The sequence below is a fragment of the Podarcis bocagei genome (genome assembly GCF_964188305.1).
Source record: "Podarcis bocagei genome assembly, chromosome: 11".
Lineage (NCBI taxonomy): Eukaryota > Metazoa > Chordata > Lepidosauria > Squamata > Lacertidae > Podarcis > Podarcis bocagei.
Window position 1 is genome coordinate 21,243,952 of NC_138136.1, and position 25,067 is coordinate 21,269,018.

At 41.5% G+C, this 25,067-nt stretch overlaps 1 protein-coding gene across 2 annotated transcripts in view; it reads right to left on the minus strand.

Moving 5' to 3' along the window:
* KCNN2 (potassium calcium-activated channel subfamily N member 2) overlaps positions 1–25,067 on the minus strand; it is a 94,472-nt gene that overhangs the window by 61,926 nt on the left and 7,479 nt on the right. For both annotated transcript variants that reach the window (XM_081213653.1, XM_081213652.1), the window contains one exon: positions 7,059–7,477. In XM_081213653.1, coding sequence (XP_081069779.1) covers positions 7,059–7,477 — 419 coding nt within the window. The remainder of the gene's footprint in view (positions 1–7,058; positions 7,478–25,067) is intronic.

Sequence of the window (25,067 nt, forward strand, 5' to 3'; positions counted from 1 at the left end):
GAGGTGTTATGTGAATGACAGAGAGAATGATTGGGTGGAGAAGCTGGCGTTGGCAGAATTTGCCTACAACAATGCAGAGAACGTGTCCACGGGGATGAGCCCCTTTTTGGCTAATCACGGGTGCCATCCCAGAGCCTTCCCAGGGGGGGAAGGGGAGAACTGGAGCGTTCCAGCTGCAGAACAGTTCGTTGAAGAAATGGAAGCGATCCATCGCCAGCTCCAACTCAACTTAAACAGGGCTAAGGAGGAATATAAGAGGCAGGCAGACAAAAACAGAAGGGAAGGTGAAAGCATTAGGGTGGGGGACCAGGTGTGGCTGTCAACCCAAGGGTTGCCATTCAAAGGGGGTTGTAAGAAGTTAAGACCCAAAAGGCTGGGCCCATTTGAAGTCACGCAGCAGGTCAACCCAGTGGCTTTCAGACTCCGGTTACCGAACCACATGAAGCTGCACCCAGTTTTCCACAGGTCGTTGCTGTCACCGTATAAAGGGGACAGAGAAGGGAGGGTCACTAGGGGGCCAGCAATGGAGGAGAAGGAACACAGCTACCATGTAGCGGAGATCCTCGATTCCAGGTGGAAGGGAGATCAAGTAGAGTATTTGGTAATGTGGGAAGGGGAACCGGAGTCGGAAAACACCTGGGTTAGGGCAGAGGATGTCAATGACGAAGTTTTAATAGAAACTTTTCATCAGAGGTTCCCACGTAAACCTCAGCCTGTAGCGAGGTTCCGGAGGAAATACTTTGCCACCACCGACGAAGAAGAGGAGTTGGAGGGGTTCACAGATTCCGAGGAGGAGGAGGATTCAGCGAGCCAGGACGGCGATCGATGGAGGGAATTGTTCGAGACGTCTGAAGATGAAGAAGATTCTTTTCGGGGTTTTAACCCTTCACCTCCCAGAGGAGAGGAAATGGGAGGGGGTGAGGGGGGCCCTGGAGGGGAGGTGGATGTCAGGGAACTGCCATCGGAGGAACAGGTGGTGGAGGGGCTCAGGGAGGAAGAAAGAGACTCAACAGCTGAAGCAGGAACCAGCAGGGGGAGGAGTGGATCTCTGAGGGAATGCGAGCAGGAGGGAGGGCTCAGAGACGCTTCCAGCGAGAACAGTGGGGAGGTATCTGAGGCTCCCATAGGGAGACCCACGCCTCGCCGGAAACTGTCACGCCGTGAGTCCAGGAGACGCGTTTCCGTTAAGGAGCTTCTTTGCTGGAAGCGCTTCCGCAGACAGCCACTGTCAGACTCTACGAGTGACTAGAGCAGACATGTTTGAGGAGCTCTGTCACACACAGAGGTTTGTGGAGCCGCACAAACTCTGAGGGAGCACGATTTTACGCACAAGCAGCTAATCATCCCATTACAGGTTGGGACAAAAAAGCCTGAAATGATGGAGAAGGTGAGGTAGGGTAAAGAGTCAGTTATTATTACCTGTATTCTCATAGGAACATACAAAGCTCAGTACCAAGTCAGATCATTGGCCTATCTAGCTCATTATTGTCTATACTGACTAGGGTTGACTGGTGGCTCTCCAGGGTTTCAGGCTGTGGACAGTCCCAAACCTTCCTCGAGTTGCTGGGATTTGAACCTGGGACCTTCTGCATGCAAAGCAGATGCTCTACCACTAAGCTATGGGACTTCTGAAAGGTAGACAGTAATCTCACCTCGACCTGTTTTGGAATGAGACGTGTCAAGAACAAACACAGCTGGCCCCAGGGATGGAAGAAAAAAATGGATTCAGTGTGCATTCAAAACCTAATCTGCAAATTTGCACTCCCAAAACAATATCCAAACCACAACAAAGTTATCTTTCAGAATTTGAACATATCTGAATTTTGCAATGAAGTTCTCCTACCAATGTTTATAAAAAACGCACATATTAGGGAGGAAAGTGTGCATTAAAATGAAGGTATTAGTGAAAATAACACAGAAATGTATTATAAATGGGGAAAATTGTTACAAATATGTGTACGTTAGTCAAAAGTGCGTATAAAATGTGTATATTTGGAAAAAATGGATGCAAAGATGACACTGAGTTTTCTTGAGGCTTATATTACAAAGGGGGAAATTGTAAATTGCGGCAAAATGTGGCGAACTAAATTTAACATTGGGAAAACAAAACAAAAAATCCCTCAAGAAACTGAAATTAACAGATACTTCCATCCCTAATGATTCCATCATATTTGGTATGGCTGTGCCAAGCCAATGAATTGCTATCTTTAGATGCCTGCATAACTTCAGGCTGATGTGAAATTTTGGTTGAAAATACTAAGCCATGGCTGCTGTGCTTCCTTTTTGAAGACCCTTCTCCCTACAGCATCAAAGTGATACCAAGATGAGGAGCGTGAAAATATGGTAGACTGTGGCCCGTTGTTCTGCTATGTTGCAGATCATCTTGGGTGGATGCACCGTGGCCACAACAACTGATTCCAGGAAGCTGTGGCAATACAGAGATCCTAAGGCATAAACAGGTGTGTGTGTGTGTGTGTGTGTGTGTGTGTTTTAAAAATGTGCGTAAACATTTGCTGGAGCAAGTGCGTGCCAGCCACAAGTTCAGTATTTTACAATATTGTTACTTGCTCACTTTTGAAATTCTGCGGCTCAGTGACAGGTTCATTTTCAGAACATGACGAGCAAGTGTAAAAACTCTTTGCATTAATGAAAGCTGCAAAACCCAAATGCCTTAAAGACTTGATGGAGACACACTGCACACAAAAACAATACACAGCCAACCACATAAAAAACTTCTCAGGGCCTAGAATTGGTGTGCTGTTGTTTTTTAAGAATTTAATTCAAGATCTGTACTATCAGTTTATTTCTTTTCCAGTTCAGAATCCAATACAGAGCTAAGTATGTTTAAGTCCATTGATTTCACTGGGACTGAGAACACTTAACTCTGTGTTTATTCAAGGGCAGAGCTTCACTAATGAGTTTCTATTTCTACTTTGCTGTTGTTTTGTGTGCCAATGTCTTTGATCGCTACTGTATGTTTTCTTTCCCCCCACTACTTAGATATAAAATATTGTTTTAAAAATGATTGTACCCATCCTTAATTATGAACACCTTTTTTGAAGTGCAAACATTTAAACAGCAATACAAATTAGGCTTTCAGCCAATTAACACTGACATTTCAGCATCTGGCAGGAAAGATGGAACGACAATAAATTATTTGACCGCTCCCTGAATTGGTATGCTAACAAATCAAAGTGATAATGGGCAGTCCTTGATCACCGTTGTTAATTAATTTTTTATGACTACTTTTACAACACTGAAGAAGAAATCTGTTCACGAGTAATATTTCAGTTTCAATGATTTCACAAAGTTTGGACAGGTTGTGGTTTCAACTCAGTATTTTCTCTGCATTCTCTTCCTATGATTTTAATGCAAAGGTTGCATTTTGCCCTCCAACTCGCTCTCCTTTAGTGTCCTGTTGTTGTTTTATAGAAGTTGCAATGCTGCAGGGAAGGACGTGTGTGTTTCATCCACTGAAACACAAATAACATCTTCGGTACTTTACGGAGCTAATATATTAATAATGGATAAGTAAATAAATAATGTATTTCTAGCCCATCTTTTTTGGCAAGGCAAGTTACAACAAATGGAAGCAACGTTAAGGGGTTGTATCCCTTGGGGCCATCTTGCTCTGGTCAATGGAGCGTCCACCCATTTCTCCCCTGTAGCCACCCCCTCCTCAAAATCTGCTCTAGAAGGTTGGGGAACTCCACCCCCAGAGCAGATTTTGGGGTGGTGAAAGGAGAAAACAGAGAAATCCCATTGGATACAATCCTAAAATTTAAAATAGAATAGGGTGGTGAAAAATAAATAACATTAAGAGAACACTAAGAGATAAAACTGTTCTTAAATCAATCACAAAAACCCCAAATTGAAACTGGGGTTTTAAAAAAAGAAAACGCCTTTAGACTTTTCCAAATGACCAACAGAGAGAGGTCCATATGAATTTCCTGGAGTACATGATGATGATGATGATGGCTTCCTGACCTTCAAGGAAGGACCAATGGCACAGCATCTGCATTGCATGCAGAAGGCTTCAGGTTCAAGATGGAAGGATCTGACATTAAGTGAACCTTCACTGATAAGTGGGGAATCAACTTTTAACATATACATGATGGCACAAGTAGTTTTTTTAAACTTCCCCATGGAAAATTGGAAGCTGTTACATAGAGTCCTCTTGTAGGGAGGAAATACAGTGGTGCCCCGCAAGACGAATGCCTCGCAAGACGGAAAACTCGCTAGACGAAAGAGTTTTCCGTTTTGGAGGTGCTTCGCAAAACGAATTTCCTATGGGCTTGCTTCGCAAGACGACAATGTCTTGCGAGTTCCTGCTGGTTTTTTCCCCCTCCCCCCCTTTTTCTAAGCCGCTAAGCCGCTTATCAGCTGATCCAATCAGCAGATAAGCCGCTAAAAGCCGCTAATAGCGCTAATCCTCTAATCCGTCAATGGGCTTGCTTCGCAAGACGAAAAAACCGCTAGACGAAGAGAATCACAGAACGGATTCTTTTCATCTTGCGAGGCACCACTGTAGTGTATTTCAGGGGTGCTTAAACTTTTTTCACAGAGGGCCAGATTTGATGAAGTGAACATGCATGAGGGCCAACCAAAGTCTTTTGCAATTTTACCCCAGAGTTGTTGAGCTAGTTGTTGAGCTATTTTTAGGGTTTTACCCCAGGACATATACTGCCACAGGGGCCAGATTAAATCGACTGGCAGGCCAGATTGGGACCCTGAAGCAGACTTTGGACATGCCTAGTGTATGTGCACATTCTGAACAAGACCCATATGTGTAGTCATAGATTAGTGCATGAACCAGCCACATGCTCATTGTAGCCATGGTAACAGGGTCATGGCACTCCAGTGACATTTTCAACACAACTTTACATTCTCCTTAACCTTTGGTAACTGAAATAAAAAGATAATTATCTTTTGTTTGATCCTTAACAGTATTCAGCAATCACCCTTTGTGAGCCAAATCAATTAACAGCCAACTGGCCTGCTGACCAGTGTCATTCCCACACATTTCCTGTCTGACCTCTTCCTGTTATCCTTTCCTCTTCCTCTATTGGAAGCCTTTTTCAGCAGCGGAAAGAGAGGAATGAAATGGGCATGTTTCCCCATTTGCTTCTAGTAAAACATTAAGAAATATTTTTATTACAGGCAAGCCAAATCTTCTCTCCTGTAAAGGTTTTCTATTTAATTTTACTATATTTTAAAACTTGGCTAATAAGTATCTTGAAGCCAAAGCAAACGACAGCGATTCAGCACAGCCTCTTTTTTGTGTGAGGCTTACAGCTTTAGGGGAACATTTGCAGCATGGTGTGCAGGAAATTGGGCGTGCAGTTCCAATTAATACGAGGAAACAAGTATCGTGTTTTTTAAAAGTAGCATTATATATATATATATATATATATATATATATATATATATATATATATATATATATATGAAATATTCATAATATTTACAATGAGAAATCCACCACACCCATTATGCAATTCCTCTTTAGAACATGGGAGCTTAGTCCTCCCTTGTCAGGCTTCAAGGAATCCGCTCCCTCCCACTGTGGCAGCCAAGAAGCAAATAAACAAGAAGAATTTCTTATCAAATTATTTATTCACCATGCACAGAGAGAGAGACGAAGGAAAGCAGTCTCCCCTAGATAATGGCGTTGCTCTGAGTAAAGTCCCACCCCTCCCTCTCTCTTATTCTACGTCATCCCTGCGGCGGCTAAGCTGAGCTTTCTGCCTCTGAGCTTTCTGTTCTATCACCCTTAATGCCCGCCAGGTCCTGGGACAGAGGGGGTCAGGAATGCTTTCCAAGGACACTGAGTCTGTCAGCTGTCTCTCCCCTGGTGCTTCTTCTTCTTCCTGTTGTTCCTCTTCCAGTATTTCCCAGCTTCTGCCCCCAGCAGCCTCTGAACTATGCCCTTCTGCAAACCGCTGTTCTGAATCTATACTGTCCTCCTCTTCTCAGGAAGGTTCAGGAGAAGGTGGGGGGCAGACCCCACCATTCCTCCTCAGTTCAGCCCCTGACACCCCTCCTCGCAAGGACTGTTTCAGTTATAATAAGCTACATTAATTATTTTTATTAAAAAGAATGCTGGAATTCATAGAATTATGTGAAGCAATAGTCCAAGCCCTCTCCCATTCCCAGCCAAGTTGCAAGGTAAGAACATCTGGATATATGTACATCACCACTCCGATATTCAGCTTACATAATACTGTATAAAAACACATTTACAGTGCAATCCTATAAATGCTGTGTCCAGGACTGCACTGTAAACAGTGCATTGTTGGCTTGTTCTCATAGTTCTTTTCCCTGAAACAAACCACAAGTGATGGCTCACACATAACCACTGGGGCGATTTGAGTAGCATGAACCAGCAGACCTGCCTGGTTCCCAGTAAACCATGGTTTGTTTCCCTCATTAGCATTACATTCAACCAAGGCCAGTGACATTAAGCCTATTAAACTACATGTTCACCAACATCTGTGAGGCCCCAGTTCTCCTGTATCCTTCCCCAGTTTTAAATGTGCATCATCACATTAATAACCACATCACAACATAATTAAAATACCTGAGATATAAACTGGAATGATAATGACAAAACAGATCAAGGCTGCAATCCTATGCACGCTTGCCCAGGGAGAAAGCCCAACAGAAGACCATCAGTGGGACTGACTTCCGTGTAAACACACACATATTGCACTCTTAGTAGTTCCCAGCCAGTTTCTTAAATGTTCTAGGTAAGCCAAAAATAAACCACAGGCAGATTCTGATGACTTAAATACCAGTTTAGGTGAAAGCAAAATAAATATCACTCAGCATCCTGTGATGCTATAGCAAAGTAATGATACAATTTAATAATCTCCTAAAAATGCTTCAAAGGCAAGGAGCTAGCAATGATAGGGTACAGAAGTGGCATAAAGCACAAAACAACTAACATTCCTGGGGGGAGGAGCTGCATTAATAAAGGTCACATCCACACCATACATTTAAAACACACGGCTTCCCCCTGAAGCATCTTGGCACATCTTAATAAAATGGAGACTTACCTTTCGCAAGCTCTGACAGTCCATGCAGCAATTATCCACAAGGAGATACTAAAAACCAAGAGTACAGTTCCTGGACATATTGTCATTAAAGTCTTCATAACAAAACGAGTATTGAAGTTTATCTTATTTAGTGCTCCAATGCTTCTGGATGAGGCATCAGTGAAAAGTTTGCTATGCAAAAGCATAACTCTGGCAATAAGATATAGTCTTAAGAACATTGGTATGGATAAAATTATATCCACATCAGCTATTGTTGTAGATGGCGTATAGGAAAAGGCAAGCCGAGCTGTCCATGTGAATGTATAGTTGCCAGGGATAGGATGTATAGCACACACCAAGATTTCCAGGCAGATGAAGAAAATGCGCTCATAAGTCATGGCTATTCTCCAATCATCTGCTCCATTGTCCACCATGAACAGCTGAAAGAGAATTGCAGAAGACTGACTTTAGCGAAATATTTGAAGAGATGTATAAAGAACATCAGTCATATTCTGAAAAAATAATTCATTTGAAAACATTAAAAACGTGATGTTTTCTTCCGTATTTTTTACTTCAGGCATTATTCAGAATGTCTCTCTCACACACAGCTCCATCTAATGTTGAAATGAAATCCGTATATATGTTGTTGGGGTAACGAAGTTCCTTATGTTAGTCACTCAAACGCTAATAACAACTTAAGACACATTTACTTTACTGCTTTGTAAATAGCTGGCCTAATCATTAATTCCTCACCACAAATGAACAGTGAATAAGATGAACAATTAAAAACAGGTTAGTTATGAGGGAGATATTGGAGTGACTGGTTGGGTGGTGAATCCATATGTATTGGTAGATGTATGGGAGAATAATGGAGTGAACGGCGTTGGCTGAGAAAGTATTGCATGATTTGTGTAGATGTAAGACAGAATTTAGGTGTGATATGTTAGTGGGGTGAGTGTTGTATATCTTGAGTCAGGCTGAAGATGGAAGGGATCCCTGGCTCTTACAATATTTTCAAAATCCGCTGCTATGTTTTTGATTTTGAAGGGCAATCGTACTGTTTTATACTGAACTGCATTTCTGTTTTGTACTCTGTTGGAGTTTTTATGGTTTGTTTTAGAAATATAATTGTCAGGCTGCTGCCAGAGACTCCCAGGGCTGGTTGCCCAGGAACATACAAAGACAAGGAATGTTCTTACCGTCTGCTTTTTTTCCAGTATTTACAGAGGGGCTGTAGAACCCAGCCTCTTGGATAATGGCGTTGTCCCGAGTGAATCTCCACTCCCACCCCCCGCGTCTCCCACTTCCTCATTCATCATCCTCATCACCTCCTCTACGGATGCTGGTATGTGCCCTCTGTCTTTGAGCTTTTTGCTCTCCTACTTTCAAGGCTCGCTGGGTTCGGGGGGGGGGTCTGGAACACTTTCTAAAGACACTGCATACGTCAGCTGTTGCGCCCCCCTGGTGCTTCCTCTTCCTTCTCCTCTCCCATTATTTCCCCTCTCCTTCCTCTGAGCTGTGACCTCCCTCAAACCCCTGTTATAAATCTAAACTGTCTTCCTCTTCTCTAGAAGGGTCAGGCTGGGGAGGTGGTCTCCACCATTCCTCCTCTGCACAGTCCCTGACAATAATACAAACATACTGTATGATATTTCTTATTTTGAAAACTGCCTGGAGCCTGTCTTAGTTTAAGCAGTATATAGGGCAGTATACAACTAACCTGTCCCATCAGCACAAGGTTTTCTGCTTGCACAATGAGACTTTGCTCCCTCTCCTCCTCCATGTGCTCCACAACCCCCCAAAATCTACTCTAGAGTGTTGTGAGAATGCCCAGAACAGATCTGGGGAAGGGATGGAGAGATGAGATGGGAAGAACATACTGTGGTGCAAACAGAAATCCTTGCGCTGATTGAACGTTCACTTAGTGCTATGTCGGATTCCAGCCATATGAAAAAAAATTAATGTACAGCAAATATTTTCGTAAACTGAGCATTTTTACATGAATATCCCCATGGCCCAGAAGCACTATGGATTAGAAAAATCCCAACAGAAGCATGGCTCAAGTTATCATTATTGTGTTTCTATGGAATTATAGCTAACTGGTTGCTGTTGGGTCTGACTCTAATACATGATGTCTACTTCTGCCATCAATAATCTTCCTCACCTTTTCAGGCTTCTTGGTAGACAATCCCACCATTAAACCAAAAGGATACTACAGCTTCTCACATGACTGAGTATCTTCAGAAAGTATGTGTTTGAAAATGTCACCAGCACCAGAATTTCCCTCGTTGTGAAAATTTTTATTAGAATAAATGTGTGCCAAGTAGGGAGCAAGATCACACTCACCGTCTTTGCTCCTGCCACCTAGAGAAATCTCCCTATCTATAATTGAAAAATTCATCAGTATAACAAATAACCATAGGCTAGCCAACAGTTCTCACATGGTGCTCTTGTAGTGGATGAAGGGATGTGAGAGAACAACCTTTGCATCCTTTGCGATGTCTCTTACCTCTGCCAGTTTGTTACCTATGTCTAAAGAGGTTTTAATAAATAATAATAATAACGGAGAATTCAATCATGTGAACCCCAACTGCAATCTGAAGTGGTAGAGTTGTGCTTTCCATCTTAGTAAGACCCAGGACTTAGTTTTAAAAGTTGCATGGAAATAAATGGCCCAAGTTCATACAACATGCATTAAAATTTAATCTTGAAAATTACTCAAGGAAAAGAGTTATTTAGCTGTTCGGTAAAGAAAATTAAAATTTTAATATCGTTAAGCTTGGTAGAGAATATGATTCATGAGAATAAAGCCATTTATATTTTATTAGAAAAAGAACTCCATCATTTTTCTTAATAGTCCAGATACAATGTGCAAGTTCCCTCTATTAGTGTGAATATGGTGCCTTACATAGGAGGGATCAACAATTAAGGGGAGGTTTCTCTCAACCGTGCTCTGCTGAAGGTAGGTCTCTACCAGGACAGAAGGCGCAGATTGTTGTCAAGCTACCAGAGGTGGGAAAACCACTGGTGATAGCCTGACCAGGGCCGAGGGAGATCAGAGTATTCCAAAGAAAATGGAAAAGGAAGCTGCAGTTTGCATGTTCACCTGTGGTCAGGAACAGAAATCAGCAAAGCAAACATTATGGGGTATATGTTCACATCATACTGCTGTTGTTTTTATGTCTGCGGATGATGTATCATTAATGAGCTTTATTTGTGCTTTTTTGAAATCAAAGTTAGTTATGTAAATAGTTACATAACTTATGTAACTTCCATTAAATAGCAGAGAGCAAGATGAATAATGGCGTTCTTGGCAGAAACCAAATTGCAGTGGAATGGAAACAACACGACCTTCTTGCATTCCCAATAGGGCACCAAAACAAATTGTTTCAGGGGTGGAGCAGGGCTGGCAATGGATGGGCTGGATCCAAACCAAATTGTTTCTGTCAGGATCCCAAATTAGGGTGCAGCTCATGCAGCAAAAAGGGAAATTGACTAACCCCATTCCACCATCAACCTCAGTTACCCATTGATGAGAATGTTAATGAACTACTTTGTACCTAAACAGTACTGTGCTTATCTCTAATGACTTGCAAATCACAACATGATACAACTTGGATATATAAAATAAGAGTGAGGCATAGGGCCACAATATTTTTGAACAGTTAAAAAACACTAAAGATGTACCACAGATATGCATTAATCAAAAAGCAAAACATTGTGCTAGGACTCACCTTCAGGAATCCTGATCAATGCAAAAGCATCAGTTTGAATGTCCATATTCTTACCACAGACATATCATATAACCTCTCCTAGGCAAGCTTATCTAATCTAAATGCTTCTTTATTCTGAACATGTCTTCCATATTCTAAAACACCCTTGGCACATGACATCCTGCCCAGTGCCAACTCTCCAGAGCTGTTTTTCTAATTGGGATAAAATGAATGAACCACAAGAAGATTGGCTTGTGGGGAGGAAAGAGGTTTCACTATAATTACATTTTGTACACATTGTTCTCACGGCAGGTTCTGGGTGGGGAAAAGGACAGATGAAAATGAAGCTTTAGGCTAATGTTCACACTTGGATCCTTGTTACCTGGTTCAAAGTTTTCATTTCATTTAAACTACAAGACATTTCATGACTTTTCATACTGCTCAGTCATGAGGTTTTATAACAAGAAACCTTTTCACGTTCCTTTCTATATAGACTTCGAAGCTGTCTCATATCTACCAAGTTCTCCTTCAGTGAAATATCTATCTAACAAGTTTCCTGACTTAAATTGCTTGATGTTTCTCATCTACATTTTGCGTGAGTAAAAACTCAATATATCCCTCATTTTCTATGGAATTATGTAAAGGGTTTCAAATGTAGGAATATATTTTTGAATAAATCAATCTTACATGAACTGAAGATGAAATGTAGCAAATTACATGAGATTTTGGTTTTCTACATTGTAAGTACAGAGCACCCAAAAACCAGAGCACCATAGACAGAACAAATGAAGATATAATTTACAATTTGCACATTAAATGTGCTATAGAAATGATAACATGCTATTTGATGCAGCCGAATTATTTCTGGAAGTGTAAAACAAAGGTTTCTAGACAGTGTTAAGGCTATGCATTTACGCTGGTCCTTATATCAAATTATTGCTCCCTTTAAAGAATGCTGTAGGAAGTTTTTATTTTTTTCATATCAGGATGATCAGAATGCATTACCTGTTAGTAGGTGCTGAACCTGTGATTCCGAATTAAAAGTGAATGAAGTTGCTGTGAACTCTTTGACATCCTAAAGCCCTGCTCAAATTTCTCTTCTGCTTGTAAGAGGACACTATCGGTATTCTCCATTTCCTGTCCTGAACTGTAGTATAATATTAATGTGTAGCATTCAACACTATCAGTCCGCTTCAGATTCCTCCCTTTCAACATGTCCAATGCAGCTCAAGAGGGGGACAAAAATGTCCTTAGAAGTTGGTTGTTCTTTTTCATGTGGGTCTTTGACTACCAATCACAGGAGGATGCTAAAGTATTGGCTATGCTATACTTCATCACTGCACTAACTCAAGCAGTTACAAGTTCCTCTGCTGCCTCTGTCACTTGAATACAGTTTATAGAAAACATTCTGGTCTCTGTGCAACCAATCTACTGTCCATAAGCATGCACTTGCATGACCGACTAGCTGGCCACAGATGGTGCAGCCAGCCATTTCTGCAATTACCTATCCATTCTGATTGTAGGAATCGCCATTGGTTATATCCATTGTCAGTGAGTTCCCTTGATGTGGTGTTGCTTATATAAATGGGTACCTGCACATGCTGAGGTTCTACTGCAAACCAGTTGTTAAAAACCAAGTGGATTAATTTAATGGAGAGATGCTGTTAATATACACTCATAGGCTTTCCAGACACAGAAATGTCTGGCATTCTCCTCATTGAATGCTTGCCCCTTAAAGCCCGGATGTTGTAGAAACTGAACTGATAAACCCCTATCACTTGTTTTCTTTCCAGGTCATTTACCCCTCTACTGAAACTAATTTGTTTTTAATACTTTCAATACAATATCTTTCTATAATGCAATTCTCACCTTGGAGAAGACAGGTTCTCATTTTTCTATTATGATATAGAACCATTTTGCATAGGGAACCATATGAGTGTATCTTAATAGAATTGTCATTAAGAAATAGTTGCCATCATAGATCATTTATGTTGCCAATATTTTAAAGAGTTATCAGAAGCCTATATGCTGGATAGGACAATTTTGGCTCCAGGGTAGTGGGCCAGCATAAAGCAGAGCAACTGGATTCTGAACTTTCGTTTCGTTTTTTTAAGAATTCACTGCCTCATTAACTTATATTAGAATGATATACATGTATATTTAGAAGTGAGTAACTTTATGCTTAATGGAGCTTATTCCAACCCAAATTAAAGTGGGTACAGGAGTGCAGTAATCAGGCCAAATTAAGATTGGTTGAAGTCTTGGAGCTATACTAATTTGCAAAGAAGAACCCCAAAACATGGCCCATTATAGTACAATGATGCCAAATTTGACATCTACAACATAACGTCTCCTTTTGCAGCTGAGAATTAGCAATTGATCCAAGGCAACAAGTGAACAAAACAATGATTAGTACATTAAGTTCAAAATGTGAAACTGCAAATAGAGTATTTTTGTTGTTTATCAGCCCTGGCAAACTGATTTGTGGATGTCTTTTGCTGTTAAATATCAGGAGCAGACTCTAACTATCAAGCGTGGTGGGAGGGGGATGCCTGCTTTCCTAGTTTTGGGTGTGTTTTCATATCTAACACTTCATCAACTCATTTTGTCTGTCAATGTTACCTTACATTTATACAGTTACAGATGTTCACTTATATAAAAATGTATTATCGAGTTCCACAAATGTTTCGTTTGCATGGCTTAAGGTTAGTATTAGGGGAGAGCAGGGCTCCTGAATCTTTAACAGCCCCGTGACAGGCAGAAATTAAACAGGGTAAGGCATTTCTAGAATGGAAATTCAGTTAGGGGGAAAGCTTTGCCTGTAGGCATTTTGTCTATCATCATATTACTGTATTACTTGTGTGTGGTCCCTGTTCACTTCTGAGCCCTCTCTGCCACCTGCAAGACATGGCACAAATGTGCATATCACAAAGAGTATGCAAATTTTATGCAACTTGGTGTCTTCTTCTGCGAGTGTAGAAGAGGGCCCAAGCAATATACTGCGTACTGGGCCTATTAAATTCTGCTGGGACCCCTGTTTGGCTGTAATAGAAATAATCAACACTCTCAAGAGTTATGTATGTGTGTGAAAATCTGGGAGCATTTTAGCTAGATGAGCTTTTGAAAGTTATAGATACTTGCTAAATAGACCAGACTGGGTTTTACTCATGTTGGTTCCATGCACAAGTTGCCAGAGGAAACCCACACATTACAATCTTAATAATTTCTTTGTTTTAATATTTAATAACACACTGCATGTAACAGGTAATCCAATTATAATTCAATACAAGCCCAGGGCTTCATGAAGTTGGAGTAAACAATGTAGTTGGATGAAACTCCTCAAGTTTCAACATTTGAAGCCTTCTGTAAGGTGAGCAAGCAGAGAAACCAGGTATTATTCTACATTAACCCACTGATTTGAGGACAAAGGGCAAATAGCATCATACAGATGCCCCTTTCTGCTGATCTGTTCCTCAGCTGCACCAACAATGTATAGTATGCCAAGAGTGTTCAGAGCTGTTTAAGAAGCTTACAGCTCAGCTCAATTATAGGTGCAGCCAGCTTGCCTTCTGTGCTTTGAGATGACACTACAGATTTTTCTCCATTGCTGTTGAGGGCTAAACTATTTATCTTAAACTAGGAAATAATACTAATTCTCAGAGATATCAGAATATGGCACTGAGGTGACAGAAGAAGCACTGAGAACAGATTACGTCTGCAGACTGTGCTGTCACTGAATGGATTTGCTGATTTAAAAAAAAAATAGCTTTGAGCCACACACAAAAACTGTACTCGCAACTGCCACTTTCTGCAGAACAAAACTCAGGACTACTTTGCCATTTGTTCATGTAGATCCACATTTTTGAAATCCTGTTCTAAATGGCATGCTGTCTTCTTAGGAGCCAGTGTGGTGTAGTGGTTAAGAGCCGAAGTCTCATAATCTGGTGAACTGGGTTTGCGTCCCCGCTCCTCCACATGCAGCTGCTGGGTGACCTTGGGCCAGTCACACTTCTCTGAAGTCTCTCAGCCCCACTCACCTCACAGAGTGTTTGTTGTGGGGGAGGAAGGGAAGGGAGAATGTTAGCCGCTTTGAGACTCCTTAAAGGGAGTGAAAGGCGGAATATCAAATCCAAACTCCTCTTCTTCTTCTTCTGATCCATCCAGCACAGAAATTTTTTTCTCTCTGTCTCCATTGTGGATAATGCGTGCTGATCATTACATGTTTTCTGCATTTGTTCCTGCACTGGGTTCCATATCATGCCTCTGTCTTCTCCCTCCTGCCTCCCAGCTTAAGAAAATCTCTTCTGTCTCACAGTGACAGACTCTAGAAGTATACTTGCTTTGAATGCAACCTTTATTATATCAGATGTCTGAGGAAATAAGAAACAGTGTTTACTTTCCAACAAGTAATCTTTGCTAAGGCTGTTAGGGAAACTAGCATGCTTGTATACAGGGAAGTGTAGTGGTCAGGTAAGCTACTGATATAAGAATAAAATATTGTGACACCTCAAACACTAAGGGCAATATCCAACTGCTGCCCTTGCACAAGGGCAAAGACTTTTGATCCATCTGCTCATCTGGAAGAGGAAGGCAATATTTGCCACCTACCCCTGCCCAGCAGTCCCCATCAACACACTGCAAATCTGTGGGAGTGAGAATTGGCAAAACGTCAAAGACTGGGTGTTAGGAGGCACTAATTGGATATCCTCCTAACCCTAACAAATTTATTATGGCATAATAAAATGTGTGCCCAAAGGGATAATAAAGTCTTTAAGGTAAGGTTATCAGATTTTTTTCAAAGAATCCGGGGACACATTTTTCTTTGAAAAGACAAAAAAAAGTTATTTTAAAAAGTTATTTTTTAAAAAAATAAGTAATATCTTCTCTTCTGTGTTCTCCTCTGTCGCGCGGCCTTCCTCTGTGCCCCGGCCTGCTCTCTTGGAGCGCTAGCCACCGTGGAGTAGGCTTGGGTCGGGCCTGGGCTTGGCCATGTGCCCTTGTCCTCCCGGTGCTCTCCTACCTCTTCTCCTCGCAGCAAGGTCAAGGCTCCCCTCTTTTTTCTCCTTCCTCTTTCTCTCTTCTCCTTCTCCCTGCATCAGCTCCAGGGTTTTCCTGGCCCCGGAGCACCGCTGGGCAGCCGGGTGTTCTCGCTCCTGGTTCGCTTTGGGTCACGGGGGGGGGCTGGTCAGCGGTTCCCCCAGTTGACACGCCAGGCATCCCTGATTCCCCCTTGGTAGTGGCGGCAGTGGCAGCAGTCTCAGTAGCCCGGAGCCAGCCTGGTAGCGCAGTTGGCTCTGGCTGGCTTCAGGAGCTGCCCGCTGCTATGGCACCCGCCATTTTGTCTTGTCGGAAGTCCCTGTATGATGTGTCTTGTGCCGTTGAACCAATCATGCAACATTCATTCCCTACTAATAAATCTGCAACACTTAAAATATAAATACGGGGGCATTAAATGAAACCTGGGAACATTCCAGGGACAGATTTTGTCCGGGGACAGATTTGTGAATCCGGGGACCGTCCCCAGGGAATGGGGACGTCTGGTAACCATACTTTAAAGTGCCACAGAACTGTTTGTTGTTTTGCTAAAACAAACTAACCCAGCTACCCTTCAGGAGACAGATAGTAGTTAAAGATTATTGAATATCACCGGGGCAGTGACCCCAAAAAAGGCATTTTCTGCCACTGCCTGTGAACCTTAGAATGCCCTTCCCTCTTCCATACATCCACCAGTTGCTTCAAACATCTTGTAATGATATATCTTCTTGCCTAGGCTTCTCCGGGTCCTTAATACAGGATTCCCCTTATTCCAAGTTTGAGTTCTAACATCATGCAATGTAGAATATTTTCATATACTGTCATGTGTTCTAGCAAGAAAACTCCCACTGGTGGATATGTTAGGCTGTGTAGGACTTGGGTTGTAACAATCTAAACAAGTTCTATATGTAAACCAACATCTACCATCTTGGACAATAATGGGCTATCATGGACAATCAAGCAAGTTGAAAATGGACCCAGTCATGACTGAAATAATAATGATTGATAAGTACAACCCAAGGAGAGTAGAGAAATATAACAATATGCAATCTTCTAGATCTATTGCTTTGTTCGAACTTCAGATCGCCAATAGTCCTCCTGTTCATCAACTTCCCCTTCTGATATTATACTTTTTATGGGAGTTATACATGAGCAGGTCAAAAGAAGTACATTTCACCAATGCACCAGAACTTGTTGCACCAGTGACAGTGTTGCCTTCCAGGGATAATGCCAATTTTTACCAAAAAAAGAGCAACAAATAGCCCAAGGCATGTACTGTAAAATGTTTCTTTTCACTAAAAATGCCTGCCTCATTCTGCCAATTTTATATATTACAGCAAGATGCTGAAAGGTGGGATTTAATATTCAAGCTTTGCTGAAGGATGCAATTTGTAATTTAAACATGCCAAATTATTCTGACAGCAAAGTTGTGTTTTATGTTTCAGTTCAAGATCTTTGGCAGCCCATCTGACCAAATATGAAGTCCCATTTGGCAGTATTTGTTACACTACAAATCCAAGCAAGTGTCTGTCCAACATTTTTTTGAAAATCTGCAAGGAAGGAAATTCTATAACCCCACTAAGCAGCTTATTTCACTGCTTAACTGCTCTTACATGATATTTTTTAAAATTACCCAAAATATAACTTCCTGTAAATTAAGCCTACTCCTTCTTGTCCTGTTCACAAGTGATGCAATGAACAATTGTATTTTTATCCACTCATATATTTCACAATATTTGAAGTTTGCCAACATAACTGCTAATCTTTTAGCACACCAGATTTGATGACATGCAAAATACCATTCAGCTGAATAATCTGTTTATTTCAAACAAGAGGCACATTCTACAAAGACAGAAGGACTATGAAGTCTCACCCCAAAAAATGATTGTTAAATAAGTTCTACAGGAGCCAGAAGCACAATATCAAGACTAAAAATAAAACCTCAGTCTGTTCTGCCTTCACAATTCAAAAATATATACAGAAGCTAGGTGTGGCTTTGTCTGCTTTTGTGCTGACCAATGATGACAAACTCTAAAACGTTACTTTTATAGAATGGTAAAATTCAAATGATGCCTTTCTTCTAGCAATCCTATTGTATAAGGTTTTACAAATGTGACATGAATATAAATCTTCAAAACATCTGCTGCTAACAATAACTTGGAAACAAACTAATAATGAACTGTTTATTGTCTGTTTTAACATAGCTATTGTTTCTGAGTAAACAAGCTATTCTATAAAAGGACATTTATGTTTCTTAAGAAATCTGCCAATTTTCCAATGGTGAGAAGTTCAATTTGCAGTTGAAAAGTTATCTAGCTTATTCTCTAGTTTTGATACAAACAGGAGAAGAATATGACTTGTATTCTAAATCACCATTCTGTGATCAGTTGATCTTTCCATGTATTTATTTTATTTATAATAATACTTCTGATCCACCAAATCAATAGGAGCATTAAACCATTGTAAAACACAGAAAGGTTTTGCTTGTTTAAAGACCTCTTCAATGAGCTGAACTCTTTCCATGAACAGAAGAGCAAAAACTCCAAGCGTTTGTATTTGCTCAGTTAAACAAATCCTAACACTGGTTGGAGAGAAGTGGAATACAAAAAGGTTGTGGAGCCACCACCACAACTGAACCTATGCTCCTCACACCAGCCAGGACAGAAGGGAAGGGAGTAAAATCCATGTGCTTTTTGCTGCATGAGCTTTTGGGCCAGACCAAGAGGTACAAGTCGTGCCCCTTTGTGGGTGTTAGCCAGTAGATTCTTGGCTGTCTCCACTTGGCCACACACACACACACAGAGAGAGAGAGAGAGAGAGAGAGAGAGAGAGAGAGAGAGAGAGAGAACACCTCATTTTGTTCCCTTCCACCATACTCTGCAACTGCAGTGGGGCCTCCGTAGAAGCAAAGCCCTCTATCCAATCCACTGGTGGAGGCATCCAGGTAAGGGTTTAGGATTTCTGCCTTAGATAGAGTAGGAGGGAGTCTAGAATATTACCGTATTTTTCGCTCTAAAAGACGCACCAGACCACAAGACGCACCTAGTTTTTGGAGGAGGAAAACAAGAAAAAAAATATTCTGAATCCCAGAAGCCAGAACAGCAAGAGGGGTCACTGCGCAGTGAAAGCAGTGATCCCTCTTGCTGTTCTGGCTTCTGGGATAGCTGTGCAGCCTGCATTCGCTCCATAAGACACACACACATTTCCCCTTACTTTTTAGGAGGGTAAAAGTGAGTCTTATAGAGCAAAAAATACGGTATTTCAGGATTAATGGGACAGCAAGAGAAACCACTTGAGAGAGCAAGAGACCCTGAGACTGCTGACGGTAGCAAACCTGGTGGAGCAAATGTTACAGGCAATGAAGTGTCAGGGTATGAAAGCAGAAAGATAAAGTGAGTGGCTAAGGTAAGGGAAACCTTTGAAGGAAGGATGAGTAGACTGTTCTGTGTCTTGAACAGGGATTGTTGTTGTTTTTTATATTAAGACCACTTATCTCTCTTACTGTGGACTAAACCATACCCTTTAGCTCAGCATTACACTTTTGAGAAATTGCAATCCATTTCTTCGTTGAAGAACAGCATCAAGAGCTGACAATTTGAAGAGAACAAGCAACAGCAAGGGAGCTTAACCCTTCCATCATTTCTCCCCCCCCCCATCCAGAAGCTCTCAGAAACTTCTGGAAACTCTCACAAAATGAGACAGCAAGGGAAGTTGCAGGCGGGGATGGAGTCAGAACCTTTCTCCCTATTGTGTCCACACCCTAAATATTCTACAATTAAAACTAAAAACAATAAGAGAATAAAACAGTCTGTATCATCTGGTGACAACATCTTGTGCAGAAGATACCTGCTATTTAAAAGTGTGTCCATGGGAACATGCACAGCAAGGAATCAAGAAACACAAGTCTCTCTTCACAGCAAGTTTTACTGCATGTAATTTGAAATTACATATCTGCAGAAGTCAATGGCACTGAAATCAATCCATTCTAGATCTGTTTCAATGTTATTTGCAATTGTAACCACCAATATGCAAGGTTTTTGGTTCTTCATCTAACACGGGGCATCTCAAATTCCTAGCAGGATGGGTACAACAACTTGCAGTGCAATAAGTAGGAAGGGGTGTGTGAGTAGGCAATTGATTCAGAGGACAACATCAAAGGAAGATAACAGGAGGGCTGAGAAAATCCTGATTTTCCCAAAAAAAACCCAAAAAACTTTTCATTCAAAGAGTCAGAACCTTAGGGAGGAAAACTAAAACCTGGTTTCTGATGTGTCATTAGCAGAATTATAGTTGTAATAACCTAAATGTGACATTTTCATTGAAGGTGATGGAGCACTGCAGACATAAGTGAAAGGGATGCAAATGTAAGGGATTGAATATACCTTGATCCTTTAAAGGTAATTGTTTTAAATGTGAATTAGGCTTGCCTTGGGAATAACGGTCACCATCAAACCCCACAAGAACAAAGGCTCCTAGTAGAAATTCAGTAATATTAAAGAGAAGAGAGTACACGTATCGCACACTGCGTAATTTCTTATCTGTGGGACAGAGAAGAAACCTAAGATTTATGGGCAGAAATGCTTATGAGGCAATAGCATCTAATGCTAAAGTGTGCTAGATTTCCCCCTCGGTTGTGGCTGCTCTCCTTTATTTAAGTGCTCTTTCGCTGCCAACCTTTTTGGAGCCATGGGCACATTTCCAAACCAGATGAACTGTTGGCAGCACCAACCCCAACCACACACTGCAGCCTCTTATATTGGCTACAATTGAATGCTACTTCCAAGACTCATTTTGTGGGGGTTGGGGGTTGGGGTGGACACCAGGGAAAGCCTCTGCCCATGCAACTATGTGTGTGGTGTTAGTCAGTGGCGTAGCAAGGTCAGGTGGTAGCCGGTGTGGAAATTTTTTTGTCACTCCTCCCACTCCTGCATTGCAATTGAAATCTGTCAAAGAGAGCCATGCAGGTGATCCCAATGCAGATCCCACCTTCCCCCATCGTCCCTCCACCCCCCTCTGTCAAAGAGAGATGCACAGGCGATCCCAATACAGATCGCGTCTTCCCACCTCCCTCCACCCCCGTCAAAGAAAGCCACGCAGGCGATGCTGTTGCTGGTCCTGATACGGCTCCTTCTCGCCTCCCTCTTCTCCTCTCCACCCCTACACCAGAGCGTGACCTCTCTGTCTCTCCCCTCAAACCAGCTGGGCTGTGGAGCTCTCCTAGACGCCACTTCTCCTCCTCCCCATCCCCAAACCAGCGCGCCTTGGCCCTTAAATGAAAGGTGAAAGCAGGCAACCACAGCCTCTCCCGCCTCCGTGCCCTTCTCGGGAGTCCATGTCAGCCCCAGAAAGACCCTGCCTTGCCCCATGAGCAGCACAGCTTTGACTACGGCCACACAGACACGCACGCACTACCTGAGCGAGGGCAGGACATGGACAGGCAGGGGGAGAAGGGTCTGACCAACCACGCATGCGCCCGGCCACAAAGGTGGGAAGGGGACGCATCGGCGTTGCAATGCAACTCAACCCCGCTCGGTTCCACTACACAGGCAGCGTTGAGTTCAGCCGGCATTTTGTCACCCCCCTTATGATGGCACCCGAGGCGGCTGCACCCCCCCAGCACCCCCTTCCTACGCCCCTGATGTTAGTGACCCCTGATGACCTACAAGTGCCTAATTTCTGCCAAGCATGAGGTCTGCAGACCTCCCCTTTCAGGATTTCTCTCTCTAAGAATCACATAAGTTCTAAAACAATGTGATACGTAAATCTGATGACAAATTTCACTGTCTTTATCTCACTGCGTTTATTTCCAATGACCTGCAAGACACAACATGATGCAACTTGGATTTATAAAATAAGAGGGAGGGATAGTGTCACATTAAGCAGTTAAAAGCCACTGGAGATGCATCACAGATATGCATTAATAATAATAAAAACACTGTTCTATGACACAGAAATTCAGGAATCCTGATCAATGCAAAAACATCAATGTGAATATATAGATTGTTACTTGCATGTAAGTCCTCATAGGTGTGTACTTGCTTGGGTCTAGCTTGGTGGTGTTTGCCTCAAGGTAGGCCCAATGCCCCAAAATAAAATATAATATTTCACTCTTGATAAAACAGAGACCTAGGTCATGGGTAGGCAAACTAAGGTTCGGGGCCAGATGTAGCCCAATCGCCTTCTAAATCCGGCCTGCAGATGGTCCGTGAATCAGTGTGTTTTTATATGAGTAGAATGTGTGCTTTTATTTAAAATGCATCTCTGGGTTATTTGTGGGGCACAGGAATTTGTTCTCCCGCCCCCACAAAAAAAATATATATAGTCCAGACAAGGTCTAAGGGACAATGGACCAGTCCCCTGCTGAAAAAGTTTGCTTACCCCTGACCTAGGTCTTCAGTCTGAGTGTTAGGCTTGAGCTTTATTTTGTATTCTCCGCAGTATACCAAACTCTGGGTACACAGGCCATTCAGTGAAGCACGAGGATAGCTATTTAAGAGCTCTGTAACATCATTATTTGCTGTAAGAACTTTTTAAAGTACAGGTTCTATGAAAGAAAATGGAGGTACAAAGAGCATGGGGCTGGCTTACTTAACATGCTCATTTTGGAATACACCTTAAAAAGCTCGTGAAAATGTAAGAAATAGGAAAAATAACTGTATATGTTATCTTCTGTGATTCAGGAGTAGGAAGTTATAATCAGGCAATCCACAACACACACACAGTTTGTTTTATACAAAACAACATAAGGGTCTATACATCTGAGAACATTACACAGTCACTTCTAACTAATGTGCATATTAAAGTGCAAATGAATATTACAGTGCAATCCTGCCACTCAGGAGTAAGTCCTATTGAATTCAATGGGGTTCATTCCCAGGGTAACTGGGTTAGAATTGCAATTCTATGCAAACTTCCTTGGGAGTCAGTCCGAGCAAAACAAATAGCACTTAACTACCAAGTGGATGAGAAACAGTCAATCCAAACTTAAATTTCCTATTTCTTGAAAAGGTTGATATCCATCAGTAACAGACAGCCCACCACTATCTAGTATGTATTTTTCTGTATACTTCGGCTGTCCCATCCGAAGAATGATACAGATCTAAAACACCAACTACTTCTTATTTTCAAAATTCTGTCAGACCATCAAGAACTCAATGTTACATACAGTTAACAGCTTAAAATGCTACTCTTTTCTTTAAACTTTGCAATAACCTCTAAATAACATTTTTGCTCCATAAGATATGCTTTCCATTCTTAATCCATCCCCATTCAACCACATACCAATGCCAGCATATATGCTTTGCTTAAAAAAGAAGAAGGCAAAGGACCCCTGAGAGTTAAGTCCAGTCGCTTTACAGGCCGAGGGAGCCGGCATTTGTCTGCAGACAGTTTTTCCGGGTCATGTGGCCAGCATGACTAAGATGCTTCTGGCACAATGGGACACCAAAACCAGAGAAGCACAGAAATGCTGTTTACCTTCCCGCCAGAGCGGTACCTATTTATCTACTTGCACTGGCGTGCTTTCGAACTGCTAGGTTGTGGCAGGAGCTGGGACAGAGCAACGGGAGCTCACCACATCGCAAGGATTTGAACCACTGACCTTCTGATCAGAAAGGCCAAGAGGCTCTGTGGTTTAGACCACAGCGCCACCCGCGTCCCTATGCTTTGCTTACTATCATGCTAATCAGAGACAGCAAAAAAACAGAAAATGTAGCTTGACAACTTGAAAAGGTACCACCAGTAACAATGAACTGTACTGGGCTGCATGCACCATTGGATTGACTTATTGTAAGATAATCCACAGATCTTTTATTGATCTTCCAACCATACTGAAGCCGTTGTACTAAATAAATAGGTATGACTGACTTTCAAATCTCTCATACAACATTTACTGGAAAATACTGCATTTCTTTAAATTCAAGAACCTTTGTCCTCTTTTTTTTACAAGAACATAAGCTCATGTTTTAGTGCTCGATGAGCATTAATTATGTGGCTATAACAACATTGTGCTAAATAAGGTATCACCTGCACTGCATGTTCATAATCATATGGCTCACTTATGCTGAAAACCATGAAGATATGAGTCCTATGTAGAAAATCAATCAAATCTGCTACTCTTCATACCGCATGCATATTTCAAAGAGTCACTTTATTCACATGCATGTGCATCCACACACACATATATATATTTGCAAATGAAGCAAGAATTCAAAGACCCTGAACAAACACTGTAGTATTTTCAGATACAACTGATTAGTTTACCCTTCTTTCTTGGGCTTCCCCTTATTTTGGAAAGGTAGGATGAAGCCTTCCAAGTTATGTGTTATTACTTGCCGCATTCTATAAAGGGAAGACCATTACTGCATATGGCGAAATAATATTCTTCACAAAATCTCCCCTACAAAAATTGAAATTCTTAATTTACACCCAGAAAGGCATTGGTGCTGTGTTAGGATTTTCTTTTCAGTCAGCATGTGTTTTACAATCATTATTGTAGGAAAAAGCATACCTCCCTCTATTGGCCTGAAGCACGATCTTCATATTATGCAATGTGTGCCTCAGTAAACATCTGTAAATACTTTATATTTAAAATAATTCTAAAATGGTACGAGTATTGTAATTGTGCTCCGTTCTAAAGCAAAATGACTTTGCACAAGTATCACTTTTTAACAGAAATGCTATTTAGAAGGCTGGTCTCTGTCAAATGCCAAAATTCTATGCACACTTATTGGAGCAGAAGCATTTATTTGTTTTGCTGATGGACTTAGAATGAAGATTAGGCTTAGCACAGATGTCAGTTTCCAAGGGTTGCAAAATCTTTGGAACTGAACTGGCCAAATACAATACTACGAAGATTTCCAAGTGAGTGGTCATCACCTCTGAATACCCTCCACAAGACTGCAGGGTTTAATACCTTTTCTCTTACAAGCTGCTCACATCCTTTCTCCTTTGTGTTTCAACAGATTATGCAAACAGCGAATGTAGCGCATTTTAACAGCATGTATGTACATCATAAAAAATAAATAAGCCATTCATCTCTATTCAAAAATGTCTTTTAACTCAATTTCAATATTCTTCTGACACTGGATTTCCAGAAATACTTTGAATCACATTGCATATTCCCTTTCCTATATGTTCACGTACACATTTACTTTCGGGCCAAAAGATGTTAAATTGCATAAACAAGTATTAGCAAAACTTCTGATGCCAAGAGCTGTCCACAGTGCTGAAGGTGAAAGCCTGTACTGTGTACAGAGCTGGTGATATTTCTTTCTTTCTATAG